The sequence below is a fragment of the Cnephaeus nilssonii genome (assembly GCF_951640355.1).
Source record: "Cnephaeus nilssonii genome assembly, chromosome: 1".
Taxonomy (NCBI): domain Eukaryota; kingdom Metazoa; phylum Chordata; class Mammalia; order Chiroptera; family Vespertilionidae; genus Cnephaeus; species Cnephaeus nilssonii.
The window spans coordinates 60,180,680-60,193,164 of NC_137072.1; the positions used below are offsets into that span (position 1 = coordinate 60,180,680).

Genomic DNA, 12,485 nt, shown 5'->3' on the forward strand with positions numbered 1-12,485 from the left:
TCCATTATGTTGTCTATATCTTAAAGTTTTGGTGACTTGCCTGGCTTCCCTGCTGCCCTCGGAGGGCATCACCAGGCTGACCCGAGTATTTGGTTCCCTTGCTCCCAACTCTGGCGTCCATTCCATGTGCTCAGCTTCATTTTTCATTCGTGTGTGTATGCCGTCCGCTACTGCCTCATGCTTCCAATTCCACCTTCCTTCTTACTGTGTTTTCTTTTTGGCAAGAGTTAAAGCTTTTCTCAACCTGGAATCTACTCTTGATATATTAATTGTACATAGAACTCTCCCTCTAACCCAGTGATTCCTCATCTTTGTTGGGCACGGACCTAATTCAGTGATGGATTTATTCAAGAACTTATATTAAGCCCTACTATGTGCAGGTACTGGGCTAGGAGCTGGGATTTCATAGCAGCTGCAGCCCCTGCCTCCATAGAGTTTTATAATCTAGCAGATTACAGATCTAAAAGCTGTGGACCCTTCATAGAAAAATGCACATTCATATGAAAATTGCCATAAAATGCTGGAAATTAATGGCTTTGGGCTCCTCATATTCCTCTTTTCAGTTCTTGTCATGGATACTTCTAAACTAACCCAGTCAGGTGAGAGTAGGGGAATGATTCCTCTTTCTGACTTCACAAATGGCCTCTCTCTGAGCCATTTCTTTCATCTCTTCTTTCCAGCTGCCTTCCTTGGGACCCACGCAGCAAGCTGACATTCTTTTCTTGTCCCTAAGTACCTTTTTTCAGAGCCTAGTTTCCCTGGGATATCTTTTCTTGTCCCTAAGTACCTTTTTTCAAAGCCTAGTTTCTTCTGGCTTTATCCTTCCTCTGCTCTCTTCCTCTGATCACCGCAAGCACCTACTTATCATGCCATTGAACGTTATTTTAAAGAAAATTGCTTTGCCAGCCTCCTTGAGAGGTCTTCTCAGTTCTTCCCTCGTGTGCCTGTTATTCTTTATGAGCTCAAAGGGTGCAGGGCAGTCACACGTCAACCTTTGTGGATGTCAACTTCATAACATTAACTCATAAATCCCAACTGGCACGCAAACTTAACTCACACTGGACTCAGTTTGCCTTGGTATTTCTGTGGCTGGCTCCCGTGGCCGTGGCTGCATCATGGGGAGAGAATCTCAAATCCTTTTTTACGTGCCAGGACCTATTTTTACATGTGCCACCCATGTGCAGTTAGTAATCAGCACCTAACCCACGGTTGGCACTCCTTAAGCATTCGCTATTAATAATCATGGTCATCATAATAATTTTAGCTAGGAGATAAAAGTATGCAGTGAGTTAAAATCTAGATTAAGCTCCTGTGTCACCTTTCACAGATCACCAAAAGAGGAAAAAAGACATCACTCCATAAGATGTCGGATTGTCTTTCTACCCATGGAGGCACGTGCCTCTTGCACTGACAGAAATACGTCATTATTGAAGGGCTGTGAAAACTCCATCTTCCATTTTAAAACCTCTTTCCCTTGTTTGTAGTGTATTGTAATTGTTTACTTTCTAATATATGTGGCACTTTCTAGAACATTATACAACTGAAATAGTTAATGTGGTTTTCTGGTAATACCACAATGATTTCTAAATTTCAGAGATGAAAAATAAATCTAGACTTTGGTTACTGCTCCTCAAATTCTGTTGAGCCAATATTTTATTTCAGGTCTCCTATAGCATCAGATTGAGATGCCAAAATTTACATGCCAAAATTGAGATGACAGTATTTCCAGTTTAATTTTCCTTTAAGGCAAATTTTTAAAAATCGTTTTAAAAATATGTTTTATTGATTTGCCAGAGAGAGGGGGAGAGAGAGAGAGAGAAACATCAATGTGAGATAAAAACATCAATCAGTTGCCTTGTAGGTACCCTGACAGGGAATCGAACCAGCAACTTTTAGGTGAATGGGATGACACTCAACCAACTGAACCACACCAGCCAGGGCCATTAGGCAAATTTGTCTTCGTTAATATTATTGTCTATTAAATTCTCCTTGTAAACTCTCACTTTCATGCAAGATACAGCAAATGACACCTGTTAGGGAAAGGAGGTTTGTCTCTCTTGTTTTGACCGGTATTTATTTCCATTAGAATGAGGAGCCCTAACCTTCAGCCTCAAATGCTCTGTAAAGAGAGGCTTGTCTCAGAGTCTGCTTCTCCAAGGCAAATGCAGATGCCAATGCAACTATATTTTTTAAGTAATCATTTTGCAGCCTTAAATGTGGTTTTGTTTGAACAAATGTGTTGAAAAGTGAAAATGGGCTTATCCTTGTGTTTTTCATCTTTTCAATTTCTTATAATTATGCTACTAATCTTATGCAGAAAGAGTCTGCTGCAATCTCAGATAGTGAATGAGAGTTATCCATTTTCTATTTTATCTGAGTTTCTTCTTTTTAAAAATTTTATTGATTGATTTTAGAGGGGGAGAGATGAGAGAGAGAGAGAGAGAGAGAGGGAAACATCAGTTTGTTGCTCCACTTATTTATGCATGCATTGGTTGCTTCTTGTATGTGCTCTGACCGGGGATCGAACCCACAACCTTGGTGTGTCGGGACAAGGCTCTAACCAAATGAGCTGCCCAGCCACGGCCTTATCTGAGTTTCTTAAATGGTTTGTACTAAAATCTGTTTAGTGACATATTGATAATGAAACACAAAGTTGAGTCGCTTCAAAATGCTGACACTGTAAGTATGATTTATTTGGGTATGTTCTTTTGTTTATTTTTTTCTATTTTTTATTTTATAATTTTTTAAAATATATTTTTATTGATTTTTTACAGAGAGGAAAGGAGAGGGATAGATAGTTAGAAACATCGATGAGAGAGAAACATCGATCAGCTGCCTCCTGCACACCTCCTACTGGGGATGTGCTCACAACCAAGGTACATGCCCTTGACCGGAATCGAACCTGGGACCTTTCAGTCCGCAGGCGGACGCTCTATCCACTGAGCCAAACCGGTTTCGGCTATTTTATAAATTTTTTATTGTTGACAGTATTACAGATGTCCTCCCTTTCCCCGCCCCCCCCCCCCCCACTCTTTGCCCCCCTCCACTGAGCCCCTGCCCCACCCCAGGTCTTCACCACATTATTGTCTTTTATTTTTAAACTATATTAACCACTGAAAGGATCCAGAAAAGAAGTCATCCTTAAAACTAGCAAATTCTGGGTTCTAAAAATTATCCCTGAAAATACGGATTTTCAGACTTCTGTTTAAATGGAGTTTATACCTTACACTTCTATTTGATTCCTTCGATAAGTTATTTTCTATTGTGGAAATATATTATGCTTCAGTATAAAATCCATAATAGTAAAACTATAAATTTATACTTAAATCACTTTGTCAAAAAGCAAACTATGTAAGAATTATTAACTACATGGAAGGGCATTGCATTATCTGGGGGAGGTTTTATGTCAGTAGTATAAGGTTAATGAAGGTTAAATTATTCAAAGATACTTTTACATTCTTCATGCATTCTAAGCCTACTGCTTAGGAGAGCTTAGGAGCATACCTTCGATAACAAACAAGACATTCATAATAAATAATCCTGCTTCAAAAAAAAAATAGAGCATAAAGAAGAGCGGAGAGAAGGCAAGGCTGAGGATTAATATTGATCACGAGATCTTAAGTGCAGACTTCATTTTTCCCTGAGAAAGTCTGAGATAGATTCTGAAATAGACCCATTAACAAGTATTTATGAAATGGACGGCTCTGTTATTTCAACCTCACTGTATTTCATGGAAGCTTTGGGATTTTGTTATTGGTTAGAATACTAGAACCAGAAAAACTGAACGGCTTTATTTGTTTAGATTCATTTCTGGTTCCATCCAGTCTTGAAAGATGACTGAAGCTTTGCAGTTCACATGGATTTTGAAAATTTGTTATGTCCATTTTCCTCTCTTGTCAGGCCAAACAGTAAATATTTATGGTTCCATGTGGTCCTTCTATTAACAGTGTGGTTCCTTCCTGTGCAAACTGCATTATTCAGGGCACTCCATGACCTCGTCATTCCTGGCTCTGCTAAGCTCTCAGTTAGGCTTCTTATCCGTGTCCTGTGCAGGGAGGGAGGAGGGGAGGGGGATTTTTCAACTGTTTGAAGCCAGGGACGGGGCAGGATCAATAAAGTCCGGGGATAGAAAAAGCCCAGCCCAGCCAGACGGATAGACGTAGTTAATGGTTCCTTGACCCTAATGAGGAATGTTACCTGAGGCCCCAGGCAAGGTGAGCTCGCTCATTATTTGTTTGTTAGCATACTGGGCATTTCTCTTAGAACATGCATGATACTTGGCACTTATGTGTTCAATGTCTGCCTTCCATGCTAAATTCTATTACCAGATCTTTAAGTTGAGTTATAATTACCATATAACATTATATTAGTTTCAGGTCTGCAATATGCTTTGACATTTGTATATATTGTGAAGTGATCACCACAGCAAGTGTAGTTAATATCCATCACCACATAGTTATAATTTTTTTATTCCTGTGACCATTATCTTGTTATTTCTTGTCATCCCAGTGCCTAGGACATAGTACGTGTTCCATAAACACGTGCCAAATGAATGCAAAAGGAGGATAGTGTATAAATGCAAATAACATTTCTTTTACAGTTACTCTGGGATGACTGTTTTTATACATTTTTTAAATTTAATCATCACAACAACTTTACCAAGTCTTCTTCCTATATTAGAGAAAAGAAGCTAAAGTACAAAGAGGTTTACCCACTAAAGATCTTACAGCTACTAAGCTGGTTATTTAAACTCACATCTCTGACTGTAAAACCCATCCCCTATCTGCCATACCATATTGTCTCTCCTAAGAGCCAGTCCGTTTATTTCAGTACATGAATACTCTGTGTGTTTTCATATGGCACAACATCTTGACAAGGGTTTAATGTGTGACATCTCAGTTGAAAATTGTGAAATTGACTTTATGTACTCTCTGATTTAACTGAGGCGGTAAGACGTATAAAGAACAAAAGTTGAAACTAAAAATGTTTTGGTACTTGAGAATGTGCCTAACATTTTAACATTAATTATCTGGTAGGAGAAACAGACAAGCAAGTAGACAAGTGCAGTATGTATTGTACGGGCCAGAGGAGTGGAACAGTCTGGCGAGGTGCCTCACCCAGCCGAGGCTGACTAGCGTCTGAAGGGAGAGTCGCTTTCTGCTAGTCTATTGCTACAGAGCCCAGCTTCCCCGGGGCAGCCCCTGAGCAGCATTGCTGGTCCCTTGTGCATAAGCCCTGCACCCACACCAGGAGTCCACTCTGCAGCCGCCGGCCAGGCAGCCGTGGCAGGGTCAGAGACCGGTGGAGGCAGAACCTGGGAATCGGGACTCTGCAGGCAGCAGGCAAGTGAAAGAGCGGCCTCAGGGATGGTTAGAGCACGGCAGGACAGGCTGAGCATGCGCGTGTGCTGGTGAGTGAGTGCCGTGCCAAGTGTGTCCATGGCTGGGGGGTTGGGGCAGGGCTGTGTAGGAGGGACCCCCACTGGTGTGTAGGAAATCAGCCAGGAAGTCCAAAAGCTCCTGCAAGTTGACATAGGTCTCCGTTATGAATGATATCCCATTATATGTGGTACAGTGCACATACTAAATGCGCAAATGCGGTGACCCTGACTCCAGGTATAATGACTTCTTTGCTAGTCCTCAGAGGCTACAAAACAATCCTGCCTCGGGACCTTTGCACTTGCTTTCCCTCTTCCTGGAGTGCTCTTTCCATCGATGGCGTGCTCACTTGTTTCCTTGGTCTCTGCTCATATTGGAAAGGACTTCCCTAACCACCCAATCCTATAAAATAAAAGCCCAGGGACCAAAAGGCGGAACGACCAGAACAACTGGTCGACCAGTCGCTATGACGCACACTGACCATCAGGGGGCAGACCCTCAATGCAGGAGCTGCCCCCTGGTGGTCAGTGTGCTACCATAGTGGGAGCACCACTCAGCTGACCGGGATGAGTGGCGCTCCCATAGCAGGCCTATCCCTGCAGGCCACGCCCCCCACCCCTCCAGTTCACGAATCCCATACACTGGGCCACTAATATAAAATAACAGACCTTGACCCCTCTCTCCAGCCTTCTTACCCTGCTTTAGTTTTCTCCATAGTCTATATCGCTACCTGACTTTTTTTTTTTTTTTTTCTGATTAACTGTCCTCTTCTGTACGGTTCATTAGGACAGAGGCCTTATTTTGTCCACTAAAGTTTTGTGCCTGTCCAGCACATAGTAGGTACTCAAAAATTATTTCTTAAATGAATGAGTAAATAAATTTTCTTTGTATGCAGCTGACATGTAATGCACAGCCCTGTTATACATATGTAGTTTGTGACATATAGTATTATTGAATAAAGTAATACAATTTTGATGTGATTCCCTTTGTTAGAAGAGTAGAATCTTACAGAGGTTATCTATTCTAGCATCCCCCCCAGGGTGGTACTCTCTCCCTCTCCCACATGCCTGACTCTCAGACTTTATTTGAACTCTACAGGGCAGGCAGCTCACTAATTCACAAGGTGGTCCGTTAGTGTATGACACCAAAATTGCCTGAATGTACCTGAACCTGTTCCCCTGAATGCCAGCTCTCTCAGCGCAGGAAGCTTGCATGTCTTACGCAGAGCCCAGCATAGAGTGGGTGCCCCAAACCATGCTGTTAAAGGAATGAATAAAAATTCATATGTTTTGGGAAATGAAAATAAAGAAAAATTTCAATTTTCTTACTTTGAAATTGGTGCTAATTCAGATGTAGCAATCATAAAAAGTATGCATTTTTACATTAATTTGTATATGTGTGGAATCTCAGGATTTTGCATGTATGATGTGAAGCACTACAGTGCCCTGAGGGGACACGGGCACTGCGGGGAGGAGAGCCAGTGATGCGTTCGGGGAGTGAACCCTGGTGGCCTGCACAGCCCAGCTCATAGGCCTGTAGCTCTCCCTACCAGCATCCATTCCCATCAGCAGAGCAACACACATTTTGCCATTATTACTCTGTTTAAGATCCTTTGATGGCTTTCCATTATCTCCTACAGCATAAAATCCAAACTTAGCCCGGTATACACGCCTTTCTCAGTCCACCCTCTGCTTACCCAACACCCTCAGCGTCTGCCATCCCCCTTTAATCCCCAGGGCTGGCCACCAGGAACCTCTTCTTTTGTTGTGACCACGGGTACCCTGCTGCCCCGCCTGCCTTTGTGCCTGTCCCTCTTCCCCAGCCCCTCCGACCCAAATCAAAACTGCTGTTGCTGAGACCTGACGGGAACACAAGTGGTTCTGTTCTCTAATTGTTTTGATAATGCACCTAAAATTCTGCTCCCCCTTTCTTGTAGCACATGTCACCTCAAAGCATGTTGTGTAGGCTCTTCCCCAGCTCCTTTCTCCAGCACTTGGAGACGTGCCGATGTTTCACTCCTCTTCACAGGGTGCCTGGTAGTAATAAAGAATGATCGCTCCCACTGGTGTGTCTTGTGCTCCGAGCACCCTGCTGGAGGCCTGTCAGACCTTCAAAGGAGCCTCGCCAGATTGGAGTGATTGCCAGGTTGTACAGATCAGGAAATGGAGGCTCAGGGAAGTGAAGTGGCCCAGCCGGGGCACCAGGCTAGTGACCGGCCGTCACACGTCAAACCCAGGTCTGCCGTGAGCAAAGCCCCTGTCTGTTCCCCTGCTGCACAGCCCCGGGGGCTCGGTCACAGTGCATGTGAAGAAAATGCCAGACTTCCAGCACAGAATCGCACCTCCTATAGTCCTACCTTTTTATGACTCTAAGTGTAGCAGCTGTCATAAATCTTAATTAAGAAAATGTTTATTTGCTGTATGCAGATTCTAACACACACACACCACACAATTGCTGGCAGATTGGCCCTGTAACTTTGAAAAAGCTGAACACCCGATTAGTCACTCCGCACTGGTTACTTAGGATGCAGCTCAAGGAACAAGTAATTCTTGTAGTATAAATGCATAATCTGTGTCACACACACACACACACACACACACACACACTAGACGAGCAGCATTTTTGAAGTGTCTTAAAGTCCAAGGTTCACTTGGCACTTCTATCTGACTTAGTAGCTCACCATAAAGTGAGAGATGAGATTTCATTTTATCCCACATGTGAAGAGAATGCCAGTCCTTGTGCATCATTTCATGGTCGTCGTAAAAGCTCTGGCCGTTCCCCTGGTGATATTAAAGTAGGCTGCATAGCTATTAAAAGTAGCTGGAAATGTTAGTAGTACTTTATTTTAAGCATAAGGACATTTCTCATTATGGAATCATTTATGACTTCCAGATGTTTTTTTGTCTTTTTCATTTAACGATGGTATATTTGCTAAAGTAAATTTCCAGTTTTTCGCCGAGAAAATCTTCGGTACAGGTTAAGTGCTACTTGAGAACTATGTTAGTGGGTAAGCACTTCTGTTTACAATTTTGTGAAAGAGAGGAGAGTGACAGTGTTTGGGCTTGCAAGATACCAAAAGATCAGGGTAAAAAAAAAAAAAAAGAATTCATTTCAGGGTAATTTTCAGAACATAAAATCACTTAGCTAAAATAGCAGCCTTTGGGGGAGGGTGTCCCTTCCCCCAGATATTCCAGCCTGGTATTCTTGCTTTCCAGTAAGCAAAGCCAAGGGTAGCCGAGTACTTAATACTCACAGTAGGTTAATAGTAGGAAAACAGGTGACAGTTACATATTTGTTAGATATAAATTATGCATCATCGCTGACTTGGCAGCCCTTGGCTTTTTACTAAAAAAAAAAAAAAAAAAAAAAAAAAGTTGTGCTCCCTGTATAATTCTGGCTCATTTCCAGAGTCCATATTCCTTACTGCTAGCTGAGATAAGGTGCCAAACCTCTGTGCTATTTGAATTTGCGCAACGGTTCTTTAATACCCAGCGCTCCTCCATAAATAGTCTGCTCTCCCCGCTCTCGGGGAGAAAACAACCGCAGGAAATCTGGGACTGTGCAGCGCGCTCGGCTGAATTGATCTCAGCCTGCAGGGCGGGCGGGCAGCGTCCACGCCTCTCTGCCCTGGCCTTTCGGGACTGTTTCCCCCAAGGGGCAAAGAAGTCTGCCGGCAGAAGACACCATGCGGCTCCTGCAGCCTTCGCAGCCGCGGTAGGGGGTGGCTGTTGACAGTCTGGAGAGCCGTGCTCCTTTAAGGAAACACAAACTCCTTTCCCTCGTTTCTGGCCCCAATCGGGGATCCTCAAGACCGCCAGCCGCCTGCGGTTGTCCGGAGGAGCGGCCCTGGGAGGCGAGCTTGTCTTTCTCGCCGAAGAAAAGTTGAAGGAGCGCAGAGGGACGGTCGCTTGGTGCTCACGAGGGACCAGCTGAGAGCCAGGGCCATCGGGCTCTGATTTTGGCTTCTGCGCCAGGTGCATCAGCAGCAGTGGCTCGGGAGGTTTCATCCGGACCGAGTGGAATTGCTGCGGACATGTTTGGGTCGTGGTGAGCGAAAGGGACTTAGGGACACTGTGTTGTTGTTGCAGAGCCCCACCATGAAGATCCAGGAGCACCCCAGCATCCCGGACACCAAACTGCAGCGGGCTCCTGATGCCGACACCCAGCAGGAGAGCTTCGCCTTGGAAGGGCCCCCGCTGGACCTGACCGCCTTGTGTGAGGGAAAGAGCTGGGCAGGTAGGGTCGCTGCCTGACGCCTGGGTGATCTCAGGAGGGAAAAGCATATGGAAATTAGTGTAGCCGAGCGGCTTGTGTGGGTGAGAGGGCAGCTCTGCGTGCAGAAGTGGCTGCGTTTCTAAATGACTGAAAAACCCTTCTCCCGGCACAGGATGTGTCTGTAGTGTTTCGTGCTGCCGAGAGTAAGTGCACTCTAAGGAAGAAAACATGCTTGCCCTTTATCACAGTGTCACCTTGCAGCCCTTATTTTTTTTTTTTTCCACTCCCCGGGAGTGCTGCTGTGTGGGAGCGTCTTCCCTCTAATAGTACCAAGCAGAGTCCTAAGGAGCCGGTAGGCATTTAGGATTTCATCTCGGTGTAACCCTTTGTCCCCCCCCACCACTGCATGCCAGCCATCCACCTTCTTCATTAAATCTCCTTCCCACTTTTCAGGGCTGTTTTGGTTTGCTTTGTTGTGTTTCTATGCTTGTTATTATAGACTTTTTTTTATAAAATCCAGATCAGCAAGCATAAGGGTTCTGCTCATTAAAGAGAACACTGAATAAAAGTGTTTCTTATGGAATGCCTTTAGTACAGTGTTTCAGATGGTTTTCTCTAGAGATTTTTGGTGAAAACGTTAGAAATGTACTCGTAAGGAAGAAGAGGGTATCCTCGCCGTGTCAAAGCCATATTCCAGGAAGGATATTGGAGCAGTTCCAAGCTGCCGTTCTCTCTCGCTATCCATGTGTTCACATCCAAACACAGATCAGTGCGTGTCCAGAACAAATGCCCATCTGCCTCTGTAGGCATGCGTTGGAGGCTGCAGAGAGGGAGAAGTCAGGCTTCTCGGCTCAGAGCAGCACATGCCTTAACACAGTGACTTAGCAGAGAAGCACAACTGTGAGAAAGCAATCTTTTTAAAAGTGCCGGGGTTTTCTTGTTTCTTCTTCTCCTCCCCTCCTTTTTTATTTTATTTTATTTTTCAACCAAAAAGTACTCGTTGTGGTAATGATCTTAGATGAGCTACCAAATGGTGAACTAAAAAGACCACAAGGTGAACAATAGCAGTTCCATTATGCTCCTGGCACCCGGGGCTTAATGAAGCGAAAGCTGTTTTTTATTCTAGTTTTCCCTCTTTTCAATCTAAGAAACACATTCTAGTTCTTTGCATATATTTAGGCTGTAGGACTGAGATTTTTGTGAGATCTTCCCAGCTCATGATACATTCACTGGTGGGAAAATTTCGAAATGCAGGATTTTTGTTTTGTTTTTAAGTGATACATTCCTGGTAGTATTTTGTTGTTCTTCTTTTGTTTTGTGTAGTTTGAAATAACCTGGTATGTTTTTAATTCAGACATTATAAACACCACTCTCCCTCCTCTCCTCCCCCCCAAATAGTACCATAATAGCCACGTTAGCCCAAATAAAAGAAAAAAGCAGTAGTCAAAACAAATGCTGTATTTGGTTTTCAGTAATATGGTCTCCCCATAACATTAACATAAAGCTCTAATAAGAACTAGGATTTTTGGTCTGAATTCAAATTAACCTTGAATTCTTGGTTATTGTCTTGATAATTTACTCAGTTAAGAGGCAGGTAGGTTCTTCCTCTTCCTCCTAAAATGGACTGTTTGATTATTTTTATCTTGGTTAATCATAAATTTATAATCTCTTCCAACATAGTTTAAGAGGCAAATAAAAAGCTGAAAATGTTCCCCAGAGTGGTTGAAAGTTAACTTACAGTTTCCTCAAAATTATTTCACAACTTAATATTAAGAACTTTCTTCCAGATAAACAATAGTAATATGAAGGCCCCAACATTTTTATTTTGTATTGGGAAACTAGATAAAATAAAGAAAAAGCTTATTGGGGAAAATATATTTTTAATAGGCTTAGGAATGTAAGTTGTGTTATTCATTAGTTTATGAGATGACATGCTTTAACTTTTTTTTTTTTAAATCAATTCCTGCATTTGTCATTGAACTTGCATATCTTAAAAATCTACATAGGCTCATTTCAAGGCTGTTTTGATCATTTGGTAACAGCTTTCAGTGGCCATTTTTATCATATACTTATTTTAAATTTCAAGTTACATATATTATAACGGTAACATAGTTATAAGTATAGTTAAAACAGAGGATTTTTTGCATGAAGTATAGTTAAGATGAGAGCAGTAAGTTCAATCACTAAAATATCATCTTTCTTATAGCTTCAATAAGAAACAAACAAAATGGTGATTTTTCCAGTAAGGAATAAACTTTGCACTAATTTTAACCATGAATGTGAAATCAATGCAACAGAATTATGGGAGTGGAAGTAATAGCTACCGGAACCATATAAGCCAATATCCATCCATCCGTCTCCACCACCAGGCTCAAGCCTCCCTTGGAGTAACCCCTCTGTTCGGTTTGCGTGTTTGTTTCCCATCCCCACACCATAACTCACACTCTCTCATCCATGCAGAATTGTAGAATATCAAGGGAGACAGTACTTCATGACCAGCCCATGTGGGAATGGCGTTCTCTAGTTTCTGGAATACATTGTACCAGGAAAACAAAAAGTGAAAGGAAACTAATAAATATATTCTATAGGCTACCTAGAGTAGAACCCTCTCAAAGGGAAGGTAGGATCAGAGTCTAATCGTGGTTGTTGGCAGATAAATAATATGTACTTTCTCTCCCCCCGCCCCATGCAGCTGTGTATTAGGGCACATTAATTGATCTATCTACATATCATCATCATCATCACTATTATTATTTCCACTCTCCAAAATTAAATAAGTACATAAATTAGATATAGTATTTTGTTGTTGTTGTTATTTAAAGCTCATCAAAGTTGCATAATTAGAATGCTCCTAATCAGCCAGTTCATGTGGATTTGGGGGAATCCATTTGT

The 12,485-nt window shown here is 42.6% G+C and overlaps 1 protein-coding gene across 7 annotated transcripts in view; it reads left to right on the plus strand.

The window, feature by feature from the left end:
* The window catches only part of FAM13A (family with sequence similarity 13 member A), a 296,829-nt gene that overhangs the window by 252,894 nt on the left and 31,450 nt on the right, over positions 1 to 12,485 (plus strand). For all 7 annotated transcript variants that reach the window (XM_079771464.1, XM_079771467.1, XM_079771465.1 and 4 more), the window contains one exon: positions 9,467 to 9,614. In XM_079771464.1, coding sequence (XP_079627590.1) covers positions 9,467 to 9,614 — 148 coding nt within the window. The remainder of the gene's footprint in view (positions 1 to 9,466; positions 9,615 to 12,485) is intronic.